We start from the raw sequence: 12,823 nt of genomic DNA, 5'->3' as shown, positions 1-12,823 counted from the left end.
ATATTTTAACAAGGGCATTTTAATTATACACGGGACTCCTGTAGTTATCTTGCTAGTCTTTCCCGCCCGTTTTTCCCTGCACCTCGTTGCAAAGCCTGCAAAGCTTTGTACAGTCTACTCCACCCGGAACACCACTCCCACATCTCCCTCTTTCTGCAGCTCTTCTTTTAACACTCAATTTAGGTGCTTTTTGGGATGCCTCCTGTGACCCTCCTCCCTCCCCATCCCTGCCCTAATCAAATAACACGTAGCAGGTGTTCAACACTTGTCTATTACATAAATTCAGTGAGAAGGTAATGTGCCACAAAAGACTTTTAAACCATGATCCACGGTAAAGAGAGGCAAGTAGGGCGTTTCTAAAAAGACTCTTCTTGAGAGTCTCTTGGACTGCAAGGAGATCAAACCAGTCAATCCTAAAGGAAGTCAACCCTGACTATTCACTGGAAGGACTGATGCTGAAGCTGAAGCTTCAATACTTTGGCCACCTGATGCGAAGAGTTGACTCATTGGAAAAGACCTTGATGCTAGGAAATATTGGGGGCAGGAGGAGAAGGGGGCGACAGAGGATGAGATGGTTGGATGGCATCACCGACTCAATGGACATGAGTCTGAGAAAACTCCGGGGGATGGTTTACGACAGGGAAGCCTGGAGTGCTCCTATTCATGGGGTCGCAAAGAGTCGGATACGACTGAGCGTATCTAAACAACATCAAGTTATGGGCAGCATTATCACCATCTTCTACCCCACAAAGAACCACAATGCACTGGAATGTTTTCCTCTGGAATTGCATTTCTACTCTTGTATTCAAAATTTTTTCCCACTTATGTTCAAAATAAAACAATGACATCATTAAAAAAAGAAATAAATAAACAACATCAAGGACCTCTAGGTTCCTCAGTAGGCGCTAGGACCCTGTCGGCAGACTCGTACGCAGAGGGCTGCGCGCCTGTCTGGCCGGGAGCGACTGGGACCAGCTCCAGGGCGCCACCTGCCGGGATTCTGCCGCCTCTGCAGCCCTTTCCTGGCGCCCCGGCTCCTGCCAGGTCTTGAGCCCGCCTCGCGTCTCCCATTGGCTGGCTCCTCTTCTCCCGCCCTTCCCGGGCTCAGCCACTCGGAACCCCGGCGTGGGTGGGGCTTGAGGCCTGGGATGGAGCGCGCTTCCCGATTGGCTCTGAGGAAGGCGGTGACGTGGCCCGAGAAGACCCGTCTGTGCCTAACCCGAGGCTCAGCCACAACAGCCCGGGATTAGTGGTAGGCGGGGCGTGGCCCGGTCGGAGGCCGGAAACGGAAGTGGAGGAAAGATGCAGGTGGGGGAACAGCAGCTGGGGAAATGGGGGGCTGCCCTGGGGCCCCTGGGCTGAGTTCAGCCTGTCCTTTCCTGACATGCTTCCTCAGGCTCTCTCCGGGGGCGCCCTCCCCGGCCCGTTGTGCTGGCCCCGCAGGGTGGCGGTTGGGGCGATGAAGTGAGCGCTCGAGCGGCTTGTCCGCTCGCAGCACTCACGCACCTTTCCCCGCCGTGTTTCCCGCCAGGACCATCAGCACGTGCCCATCGACATCCAGACCAGCAAGCTACTCGGTAGGAGGGGAGCCCCCGCTCACCTAGCTGTCAAGGGGAGACCTGGCCCCCTGGCCCTCTGTCACCAACAGCGGACCCGCCGACCACTCGCTCTGTTCTGTGCTCCCATCTGTGTCTGGACCTGCCTCACTAAAAGGAGCGGGAATGAACCATGCATAGAGTCTATACTTGACCTGTGTTTTCTATTTAAACGTATATAACATGTTGTCAATCATATATTTCAGGGACAGAGGAGAGTTGAAGGCTTACCTTAAAGATGATCAGCTGCTGAATGGCAGATCTGAAGTTAGAACCTAAGTCTGTCAGGTTCCAGTACTGTATTACGCTGGGAAAAAAAACCTTTCTTCCTTTTTATTTTTTCCTTTGACTTTAGGAGGAAGAGGCACGTAGGTCCAGTTGAAAAGAAAACCTTTTAATGGCCAGACCATCTCCCTGCTGTCTGTATCGCGTCTATATACCTTCTCTCTAGTTCAGAGCCAGGGAAGGGCCTCTTCACTCTGACCCCTCTAGGGCGATGCACAGCTCCTGGATTTTTAAATGGTCTTTGAATTAATTGTTTTGATGCCAGTTGTGTCATTAAGATGACATCTGTTTGATTGTGTCGTCCCTTTGCTTCTACTTCTGTGACATCTACATAATTTTTGTTTTTGGAGATTTTAGTGGAGTGCAGCAATGGGGAGATAACTGATAACTAGTGTGGGCTCCCAGCATTTGACCAGTTAGCAGATTTCTTAACAAGGGCAAGGTGGCCACTTAGTGAGCGTCTTTAACTTCATTTTGGATTTGTCCCAGCTCTTCAGGACCTGTACACTCTTGATGTATATGCTTGTTATTGGTCCTGAAAAGGACCGGTAAAAACCCAACCATTTATTGAGGGTTTATTCTATACCAAGTGCTGTTTTATGGGCTTAACATTATGAAAATGAAGATCACTACAATTCATTGAGCCCTTGCCATGCACCAGGCACGATGTTCAGTGTTCTACCGTTTGTACTCAGTATATTTATCATCCCCATTTTACATGTAGAGAAACTGAGGCACAGAGAGGTTGAGAGACTTGCCCAAGAAAGTTGGTAATTAGAACCAGGACCAGCTGACCACAAAGTCTAGGTCTTAGCTCTCTCCTATGAGGAAATGTACATGGCTCTCATCCACCTATACCCTCAACTAAAAACAGATCTGGCCCAGAATCCAGGAGATCAGTCACACTGGTATCCATGTGTGCAGGGTGGTGCTTCGCTGGTAAGAGTAGACCAGTGTTATTTAGTCCTTAGGGGCTTTGCAGTTGTTCATTCATCTGGTATTTGGTGTAACTGTCTTGTGTTTTTCATTGTCATGGTTAATCCCAGCCCTGAGAAAATAGAAATTGAATGGCATCCTCTGTCAGTAAGAAAGATATAATTATCCATGGGAGCAAAAATATCATGGAGAATTTAGAGTGGTCCAAAGTGTCACTTTGATGTCAGGACCAATTGATAGCTTTCCTTTATCCTGTGTTGAGGCAGTTACTTTATAAAGTCACATTGTGGATAAAGTTAGGTTGCTGGAATCTGTTTAGCCCCAAGCATCCCTTTGAGCCTGTCTTCATTCCCATCTTCCCGTGACCCCCACACCTTAACCATATGAGTACAACTTTTAGCCAATGCCTTAGCATATTTCACTTGAATCAGTGATGCAGTTTTGGCCATGGGAATGCTATGATTTGGGTTTCTGCTATAGACTGGCTGGTAGACAGAAGGCACTGCAACCTGAAATGGCAGAGTCTAGTATTGACCATCCGAGAGAAGATCAATGCCGCCATCCAGGACATGCCAGAGAGCCAAGAGATCGCCCAGCTGCTCTCTGGATCCTGTGAGTGCTTCGGGGCTGCATTACTGGACCCCCGTCTTTCTTGGGGTGGTATATATCTGCTGAGCTGTTCCCCTTTCTTTAGTCGTAGGACTGACCTCTAAAGAAAGAGAGGCTTTTATTTGGGGTATAGAGGCTGGTTTATTTCAACACAAAATGATGAAGGGGAGAGCTGTGCCCTCTAAAGTTACTGGCATATACATGAGTCAGCCATATGCGGTGGCCGCAGTGGTGGGTTAGAGACTGTTATTTCCAAAGTCTTTGTTTTTCTTTGCTTTGCAGACATTCACTACTTCCACTGCCTAAGAATTGTGGAGCTTCTCAAAGGCACTGAAGCCTCCACAAAAAATATTTTCGGCCGGTACTCTTCACAGCGAATGAAGGCAAGTATGGGTGACGGTGGTAACGCGCAGCTGGAGGCATCCAGTCCAGGGGGTCAGAGGCTGTCTGGTCTCGCTGAGGATCCATTGGAGATGCCCCCATGGAATATTTCCTCAGCTTTCTCTCTGTCCCCGTAGTTTATGCCAAAAGTAGATCCTGAAAGTGGAAGTATCAGTCGCTCAGTCATGTCCAACTCCTTGTGTCCCTACCCCTGGGTTTCCATTTGCTTTGGGAATCACTCTTTGGCACCATACTCTTGAAGTGGGTGGTCCAGCCAGCATTATGAAGGAGGATGAGGATGCAGAGACTGGGAGAGTGTCCCCTGTTGGGCGATTGAGCTGGGATGTGGCTGCTCTCCTGGCTCACTTCCTGTTTCTTTTCTTAGGATTGGCAGGAGATCGTAGCCCTATATGAGAAGGACAACACCTACCTAGGTAAGGGGCCCAACCTGGGAGTCCCAGTGTCCACGGGGAGGCTCCCTCCTCGAATTTGGAGACACTGGGCTTCTAGGAGGTACAGTTCATGTGGGGAGAGAGGCTGGTGTGTAGATATTTGTGAGGTGGGAAAATAAATTTCAATGAGTGTTGGGAGGAGGATGACCACCAGGCAGGTTGTGGGCGTTTGGATGGGTGCTTATGGGTCTTCTGCCGGTCACCTCTTGATGACTAGCTCCCCCGGCAACCCTCTGCTCCACTGGGCAGAAGAGGCACAGGCTGACCTGGGGCCTGTATCAAGTGCCTGAGAGAATAACTAAAAGGCTGACTGTAGTTTGGGTTGTATTTGCTAACAGTGTAAATAATTATAATAGCTAATATTGACCAAATATTAATACTTACTAAATACAAGGAATTATACTTGAGTTTTATATGAATTCTCTTAATTCTCATGATAAATATTACTACCTCTGTTTAATAGTTGAGGACTGGATTGGAGAGGTTAAATGACTGTCCTCGGTTCCACAGCCAGGAAGGGGAGGAGCTGGGAGGTCAACCCCCATGCTCTTAGCCACCAGGCCAGGGTATATTTGCACATGTCCTTGGGGCGTGCCTGCCTTAGGTCTGGGGGTCTGGAGTGAACTTCCTGCGCCCATCTTTCTCAGTGGAACTCTCCAGCCTCCTGGTTCGGAACGTCAACTATGAGATCCCCTCCCTGAAGAAGCAGATCACCAAGTGCCAGCAGCTGCAGCAGGAATACAGCCGCAAGGAGGAAGAGGGCCAGGCGGGGGCTGCCGAGATGAGGGAGCAGTTCCACCACTCGTGCAAGCAGTACGGCATCACGGTGAGCAGGCCAGGTTTCCCGCGGCGGGGGACACATGCCTGGGGCCTGGCTGTCTTCCTGGGCCCAGTGCCTTTGCTTCTGGGGAGGGCTTTCCTTCTCTGCTGGTTGGGCCCTTCTTGGGTCAGTTTCTTGCCCATCTTTAGTCTTCAGACATTTTCTTTAGTCCACTGGACTCCACTTCCCACCACTTCTGTCTAAGCCCACCTCGTGAATCCTCTCTAGGGGGACAATGTCCGAAGAGAACTACTGGCCCTGGTGAAGGACCTACCAAGTCAGCTGGCCGAGATCGGGGCGGCGGCCCAGACCCTGGGCGAAGCCATTGACCTGTACCAGGCCTGTGTGGGGTTTGTGTGCGAAAGGTATTGAGGGCCCTGGCTTCTCCCCAGTGGAGGAGGGGCGGGAACCATTGAGCTACTTCCCCAACTGAGCTCTCTTCTCCACTTGTGCTTTCCCCTCGTGGCACTTGAGTGCCAGGCCCAGCAGTGGGCCTGGCCTCACAAGTGGGCAGCAGGAGGGTCAGTGGCATGCTCCATTGCAGCCCCACAGAGCAGGTGCTGCCGATGCTGCGGTTTGTGCAGACGCGGGGGAACTGCACGGTGTATGAGTGGAGGACAGGCACGGAGCCCACGGCAGTGGAGAGGCCACACCTTGAGGAGCCCCCTGAGCAGGTGGAAGAAGACGCGGTAAGACAGGCCGAGTGAGAGCCGCTTCCTCCCCTCAGACATTGTTCAGTCCCCCCCCCTCCCCCCCGCCCCGTCCCCTTTGAACTCAGAGTCCGGAGGGAAGAAAGGGGTGTTCCTGTGAGAGAGACTGTAGGTGTCAGGGCCCAGAAGGCCCTACTCCTTTTTTCTGGCTTTCTGGAGACCGCAGGGTAGATGAGTGCTGAAGAGGCCCAGGAGGCTGGTCAGCTTTGAACTGGGAGCCCTTCAGTCCCCTGAGCTCTCTGAAGACAGACTCTCCTTTGGGAAGCTTGGAGGCCATTATGTTTGAACAGTGTGCCGTTGTTTCCTACTGAGACCTAGAAGAAGGCAGGCCCCTTTTTCTCACCCATCTTCTTTGAACTAACACTTTTTTTCCCTTCTAGATTGACTGGGGTGACTTTGGGTTGGAGGTGGCGTCTGAAGGGGCTGACTCTGGCATCTCTGCCCAGACTGCTGGAATTGACTGGGGTATCTCCCTGGAATCGGATTCAAAGGTTGGGATGCTCTCTCAGTCCATCTCTCTTGAGGACTTTCTGTGATTGCTGTTTTGGTGATACGAAACATGTTGGGAATTTCCTAGTGGTCCAGTGGTTAAGACTCCGTGCTTCCACTGCAGGGGGCAAGGGTTCAATCCCCGGTCAGGGAACTGAGATCCCGGGTCCCTTTCAGTGTGGCCAAAGGAAAAAAAAAGTTTTCTCTCTTTCTCTTCAAAGACATCACTTGAAGTTCACAGTTCTTGGACCACATATAGTTTGGGAGGAGGTAGAGTTTCCAAAGTGACATGTTGGAGTTTTGACCTCTTTCTCTTGGTGTTTGGGGCAGGTGTAGGGCTATAGGCAGGTGGTACCTATATGCATGGGCCCACACTGCCATCTTTGCCACCTCCATCAGGGCTGGAGGTCCTCCATACAGTTGAAATGTGCATCCTTGGGCTTATTGAGGGCTTTAGTTTATCCTGGCTCCCTTTGCTGGGAGTTCTCCCAACAGTGCAGGGGTTCTTTGCTCTCCACCCAGGAAGCTGGGGGTGATGAGATGGACTGGGGAGACGATGCCACTGCTCTGCAGATCACCGTGCTGGAAGCCGGAACCCAGGGTGAGTGTGTTGCTCCCTGCAACCCTGGCCGAGGGTACCCCTGCGTCTCTAGAAGCAAAGAAAAAGTACACTGCCAAGACTGCGCTTCTCATACAGTTACCTGTTTTTGTTTTCAAAATCTTGTTGATGATGTGAGTGTAGTGGATAGAGAAGAGTTCTTACAATGAAGCCTAGAAATTCTCAATGCTTTGGATATTGAATGTGGGTCAGCCTTTGTCTGGGATGTTCCGAGAGGGCTGACAGGCTCTGAAGCCTGACCTGGCCCCCCTTCCCCACAAGTGGAGAGGCTGTGACTGTGATCTGAGCCACTAGAGGGCAGTGCAGGATGAGACTTGATGCCCACCAAAGTGAAGGAACTCTTGGTTCTTTGGAACTCAGCTCTGTGGTCTTCCTCACAGACTGCAGTTGGCTCCTGGTGCCTGATTAGGGCTGCGACAAATGGGAAAGGGTGACCCTTCATTTTTGGGTTGGAACAGGAAGTGGCTTTAATGCAGTGTCTGTGACCATATTAATGCACCAGGACTTCTCAAACCGATGGTCTTGCCTAGTCTTTAGCCACTTTATCACTTCTCTCTCTTCCTGGCAGCTCCCGAAGGTGTTGCCAGGGGCCCGGATGCTCTGACACTTCTTGAATACCCCGAGACCCGGAATCAGTTCATTGATGAGCTCATGGAGGTACTTTTGTCTCTGGATGTTGTGCGGGGAGGCCTGGCACCAGCATAGGCGGTATTGCTCTAGACGCCTGACCTGCCCTTCCTGTTTGTGTGAAGAATGCTGAGTGCTTTCAGTGTTCCAGAGCAGGGGTGCTCCCATTCACTCTGGAGCATTAGGATGCTTCCCATTCATTCCATTCATTCAACGGACTTCCCCGGTGGTTCAGTGATAAAGAACCCACCTGCCATGCAGGAGCCGCAGGAGACATGGGTTTGATCCCTGAGTCAGGAAGATCCCTTGGAGGAGGGCATGACAACCCACTCCAGTATTCTTGCCAGAGAATCCCATGGACAGAGGAGCCTGGCTACAGCCCATAGGGTCGCAAAGAGTTGGACACAACTGAAGCGACCGAGCACGTGTCGCTTCACTCAACAGTGTTTATCATGTTTATCATCCTTCGTAAACCCCTGGCACTGTCTGAGGAGACGAGCAGAAAACAAGGCAGCATCCTTGACCTCACGGAGCTTGTAGTCTAGTGGGGAATGCTGGTGAGAAACGAGGCAAACAAGTGCAATACGCGGCATGTTAGGTATTAACACAGTGCCATGCAACGGAGAGCTGGAACGGGACATGGGGCTGCTGGGAAGGCCTGTTTTTATGTTAGTGGTCAAGAAGGCCTTATTGCAAAGGTGACCAGTAAGTGAAAACCTGCAGGGGTTGCAGAGAGAGCCACGCCCACGTCCGGCAGAAGAGCCTTCCAGGCAGGGGGAGCAACACAGAAGCTTGGAGGCAGAAGTGTGTCCTGCACAAGTGATGAGCAAGGAGGCCGAGCAGGGGAGCTGGGGGAGTAGAAGAGCTCAGAAAGCTGAAGGGAACGGGGAGCTGTTGGGGCTTTGGAGCAATTTTTGTTTCATGTCATCTCTGTGGCTGAGGTGTCTGGCAGCCCACAGTAAGCAGCTGTTCTTGGACCTTCTCTGTGGTACTGGGGAGCTGGGGGCCTGTCTTTGTTGATTTCTGAGTCTGTCCACTTCTCAGGCCTGCTGGCAGGGGAAGGCCTCCTAGAAGGTCTTGTCCTCACCAGTCTAGGTCAGGTTTCCATGGCTGAATAAAAGTGACAAGACATGTGACTGGTTCTCAGATTCTGCCTAGCCTTTTGTTAATCTAGGGCTTCTCAAACATGGACTCCTGTTCCCTGAATCTCATTTTTCCCATGGAGAGAAAATACCTTCATTCAGCAGAGAGAACCCCTTGAATTCTCTGCTTCGTAGTTATGTGATCCATAGCCTGGGAGGAGGAGGGGGTGGTCCTGGGTTAGGTAAGGCCTGAGGCAGCAATGAGGGGCTGAAAGGTGATGGTGGAGGCTGCCCCAGACTCCCACCTTAGAGTTGGTGAGTTTCTAGCAATAAAAATGCTCAGAGGACATACCTGCTCCTCTGTTGTTTAGTCACTAGGTGCGTATTAGTCGCTCAGTCGCGTCTGACTCTCTGTGACCCCATGGACCGTAGCCCACCAGGCTCCTCTGTCCATGGAATTCTCCAGGCAAGAATACTGGAGTGGGCTGCCATTCCCTTCTCCAGGTGATCTTCCTGACCCAGGGATCGAACGTGGGTCTCCTGCATTGCAGGCAGAGGCTTTACAGTCTGAGCCACCAGGGAAGCCCCGTTCATTTGCTAAGTCGTGTCCAGCTCTATTTGACACCATGGACTATACCACACCGGGCAGTCCCCTACTGTGCCTCCTCCAGCCAACCCTTACCTTTTTCTTTATTTAGAGCAGGCTGAGGGCCTAGCTTCTGAGTGCTTTTCTCAGTTTGAACCAAATCCTCTTCTGTCCTCAGCTCGAAATCTTCTTGTCCCAGAGAGCAGTGGAGATGAGTGAGGAGGCAGACATCCTGTCTGTGAGCCAGTTCCAGCTGGCTCCAGCCATCCTGCAGGGCCAGACCAAGGCAAAGATGGTCACCATGGTGTCGGCACTGCAGGATCTGATTGGCCGGCTCACCAGTCTTCGAATGCAGCACCTGTTTATGATCCTGGCCTCACCAAGGTCTGGCTTTCCCCTTGCTGTTGGGCTGTTCCTGGGCATGTTGCAGGGAGCTGCCATCTTGGGCGGCCCCGCCTCCTTGTTTCCTCCTCTCCGTGACCCCTTGGACCTCATCCCTGCCTCCCATAACTGCACCACCCCAACTAGGGTTGGGGGTTCTCTTTGGGGCAAGATGGGGTGGTTTGAAATATGCAGGCAGAATCTGCCTCCTGCGTAGGATGGGGAAGTGGGAGTGGCATTCCATACAAGGAAGGACTGACGGATGTGGAGGCTGAGCGGCCGACAGAGACTGCCCTGTTCCAGCAGTTGGATGGGGACACCCAGGCTGCCCAGAGACACCGAACACTTACGTGAATGCTCTACCCAGGTATGTGGACCGAGTGACTGAGCTCCTCCAGCAGAAGCTGAAGCAGTCCCAGCTGCTGGCTTTGAAGAAAGAACTGATGGTGCAGAAGCAACAGGAAGCCCTTCAGGAGCAGGCGGTTCTGGAGCCCAAGCTGGATCTGCTGCTGGAGAAGACAAAGGAGCTGCAGAAGCTGGTGAGAGCAGAGAGGCAAAGCTGCCCAGTTTGCGCAGAACGAGGCCCCTTTGCCTTCTGCCTCCCGCCCACCCGGAATCAATGTCTTTCAGATTGAAGCTGACATTTCCAAGAGGTACAATGGGCGCCCCGTGAACCTGATGGGAACCTCTCTGTGACCTACTGCCATTGTTGTTCCTGTCCATCTTCTCAGCGTTCAGGATGGTGGAGGGACAGCACGGGGCCCTTCCTGGTGAGAGACTAAGCCAGCTGGAAGATGGAAGGCCCCGGATGGAACTGTCACCCGGAGGGTGATCTCAGCGCTCTCTGTACTCTCTGCAGGAGGCTGTCTTGATGGTCCTTCAGCCCCTCAGCCTCAAATCACAGCTTCTGCTCCTTCTTGTTAATGTAGTTGGACTTTAATAAAAGAGAGACATTCTTGTTCCCTACTGACAGTGCCCGTCTCTGGGCCTGGGGTTGAGGCTGTATACCCATTTGCATGGGGTTCTTGATTCTGTGAGGTACCAGGCTGGGGACTTTTCCTCTTTGCCTCTGGTGGCAGGGAGGCCCCACAGATTAGTATCTACAGTTCAGCAAGGGGCTCTGGGGTAGCTGAGTCAGCCAGGGCCCTTTCTCTCCACGGCCAGGCCCAGACTGCCCCACTCAGGCCAGAAGCCCAAGGGGAGCAGTCAGGTGGCAGCCTTGTTGGAGCCAGCAAAGCTGTATTTTCCTTTTAATCACAGCTTACCTCCAGGCAGAGGGAAAATGCGGTTTGGGAAGGAAGGGTCTGATCAACAAGGTGGAGACAGGAGTTGTCACCTTCGCTAGCTGCCTGTCTACTTCCCACCCATAACTGCCTGCTCTGTGATTGGGTACAGCCCACCCCAGGCCAGCACCCCTCTCCCTGGCCACCTACCCATCCCCATTTCCCAGGAAGGGTAGGGGTTGGGGGTGGCCAGCAATTCGATTTTAATTTCATAGCAGAGCAGTTGATTCATGGCTCTTTGTCGCTGGCGTTGACTCCCGTAATGACTTTCCATCAAAATGAAAAGTGGAGTGACACCACTCATTATTCCTGCTGCTTGTTATCTCAGTTCTGGGGAGGGCCGCCCCCTCCCTGCTGCCTTTTCAGCCGTCCTGGACAGTGAGTGATGGCCCCTATTAATCACCGACCCCGCGGACTCCGGCGGACACACGCTATCCAGAGGAGAGAGAGATAAGGCCGCATGAACTGCTCGAAGCCGCTCCTATCAATTAATGTCAGCCCATCGCTTCCCCCCAATCTTTGCCTGTTCACCTCCTTTTGGGGGGATTGGAAGTCTAGGAATTGAAAAAGGAAAGACATTGGTGTGGAATGTCGAGGTACAACTGTCCTTGGAATAGAAGGGCTCTGTGGCCTGAGCGGGTGTGTCCCACCCTCCGGCGCTGTGAAGCCTCGGCTGGGGAGCTGCCTGCGGCTCTGGGGTCCTTTCTCTCTGAGAGCATGTCGGCTACCTCCTGCCCCACCTGTTTGGCTGCTGGCTCCACTGGCCGCCTGACCTACCCCTTGCGGCTGCCATCAGCTCACTGAGCCGCGCTACCCTTGCCTGCTCTGATGTCCCTCGTCCAGTCACCAGCTGCCACACAGGCTCTTTGCTCACAGGCACTGGGCTTTGGGGAGAACCCTGTGGTCACGTGACCACGGCAGGCTGGGTTCAGGCCTCCTAAGCTCTTGCTCCTGCCCTCGGGCGCACCTCGCTGGCTTTCTCCGCCCTGCCTGGGGCCAATAGGGGATGTTGGATGTGCTATTTGGCTGCAGGAGACAAGAAGTTGGTTTAATAGGTTTTCTCAGCAGATTTTTGTCACCTTGGTAAGCAGTGTGGCTAAGAGACTTCTCTCAGGGGGTACTGGGCCCATTTCACTGCTTATCTGTTGAAATCAAGGCCCATCTAGCTGTAGGTTCATGTAACTGATTTCTTAAAAGAACCATAACGCTGGGTTTGTTCTCCAGAGCCTCTAGCCCTATTTGCCTGTGACCCTGTGCTGTGCTTCCTGGGTCCTACTTTCCCCAACCACCCAATGGCATTGAAGAGCCCACCTGGCTGTTTGACCCCGCAGAAGGGCAGCTCTGTGTCTTTCCAATCTGCTCCCAGATTTCCCGGAGCATCACTCTGATTGCATTTAGCTTCCTGCCTGTTCATCTCAGAGGTGGTTGTGAGGATTAAATGAGTTAACATCTGCAGAGCTCTTAAAACAGTGCCTGGCACAGCGTATGTGCTTGCTGGACATATGTGAGCTCTTATTTTGGGTTTCTGAAACAATGTTAAGAATGCTTCCTCCTGTCCTAACTTCCTTCTTTGAAGCGGGGTGGGGCGGGTGGCGGGGGGCCGGCAAAGAGGCTCCTTGGGGAGCTTGAAGACCAAGTTCTGAGCAGTCAGGTTTCTGGAACTCCCAAAACAACATTCAGGGAGAGAGAGGAGATGGGCCCAGATCACACTCTTGGAATCCTTCGTCGGATGAGAGTTAAGTTGCCAAGAGCATTCTACCTCTCTGCTTGCTTTTATGCCGCCTCTTTCCAGAGAAGAGTTAAGGTGCTCACTGCTTAGCCAAGACATGTCGTTACCGGCTTCAGATAAGGAAAACATCACCTTTCCGAAATCCTTTCACCCAGGCAAATCCAGGCATTGTCAAGCCCACTCACCATGACTCTGTTCAGGTGAAGCCTTTCTTCCCGCAGAGACTCTATCCTTTCCAA

General features: G+C 52.3%; 1 protein-coding gene across 1 annotated transcript; it reads left to right on the top strand.

Annotated features, from left to right (window-relative positions):
* CDK5RAP3 (CDK5 regulatory subunit associated protein 3) lies at window positions 1,113–10,539 on the top strand. Its single transcript, XM_005694286.3, has 14 exons — window positions 1,113–1,308; window positions 1,532–1,577; window positions 3,297–3,428; window positions 3,708–3,808; window positions 4,192–4,240; window positions 4,906–5,084; window positions 5,307–5,443; window positions 5,623–5,767; window positions 6,169–6,279; window positions 6,800–6,878; window positions 7,465–7,553; window positions 9,370–9,575; window positions 9,940–10,111; window positions 10,203–10,539. Exons 1-14 carry the CDS (start codon window positions 1,303–1,305, stop codon window positions 10,266–10,268), a joined length of 1,518 nt encoding a protein of 505 aa, XP_005694343.3. The 5' UTR covers window positions 1,113–1,302; the 3' UTR covers window positions 10,269–10,539.

Source organism: Capra hircus, chromosome 19, assembly GCF_001704415.2.
Source record: "Capra hircus breed San Clemente chromosome 19, ASM170441v1, whole genome shotgun sequence".
Taxonomy (NCBI): Eukaryota; Metazoa; Chordata; class Mammalia; order Artiodactyla; family Bovidae; genus Capra; species Capra hircus.
Note: the sequence above shows the minus strand (reverse complement) of the source record. Positions and strands in the feature narration are given on the sequence as shown.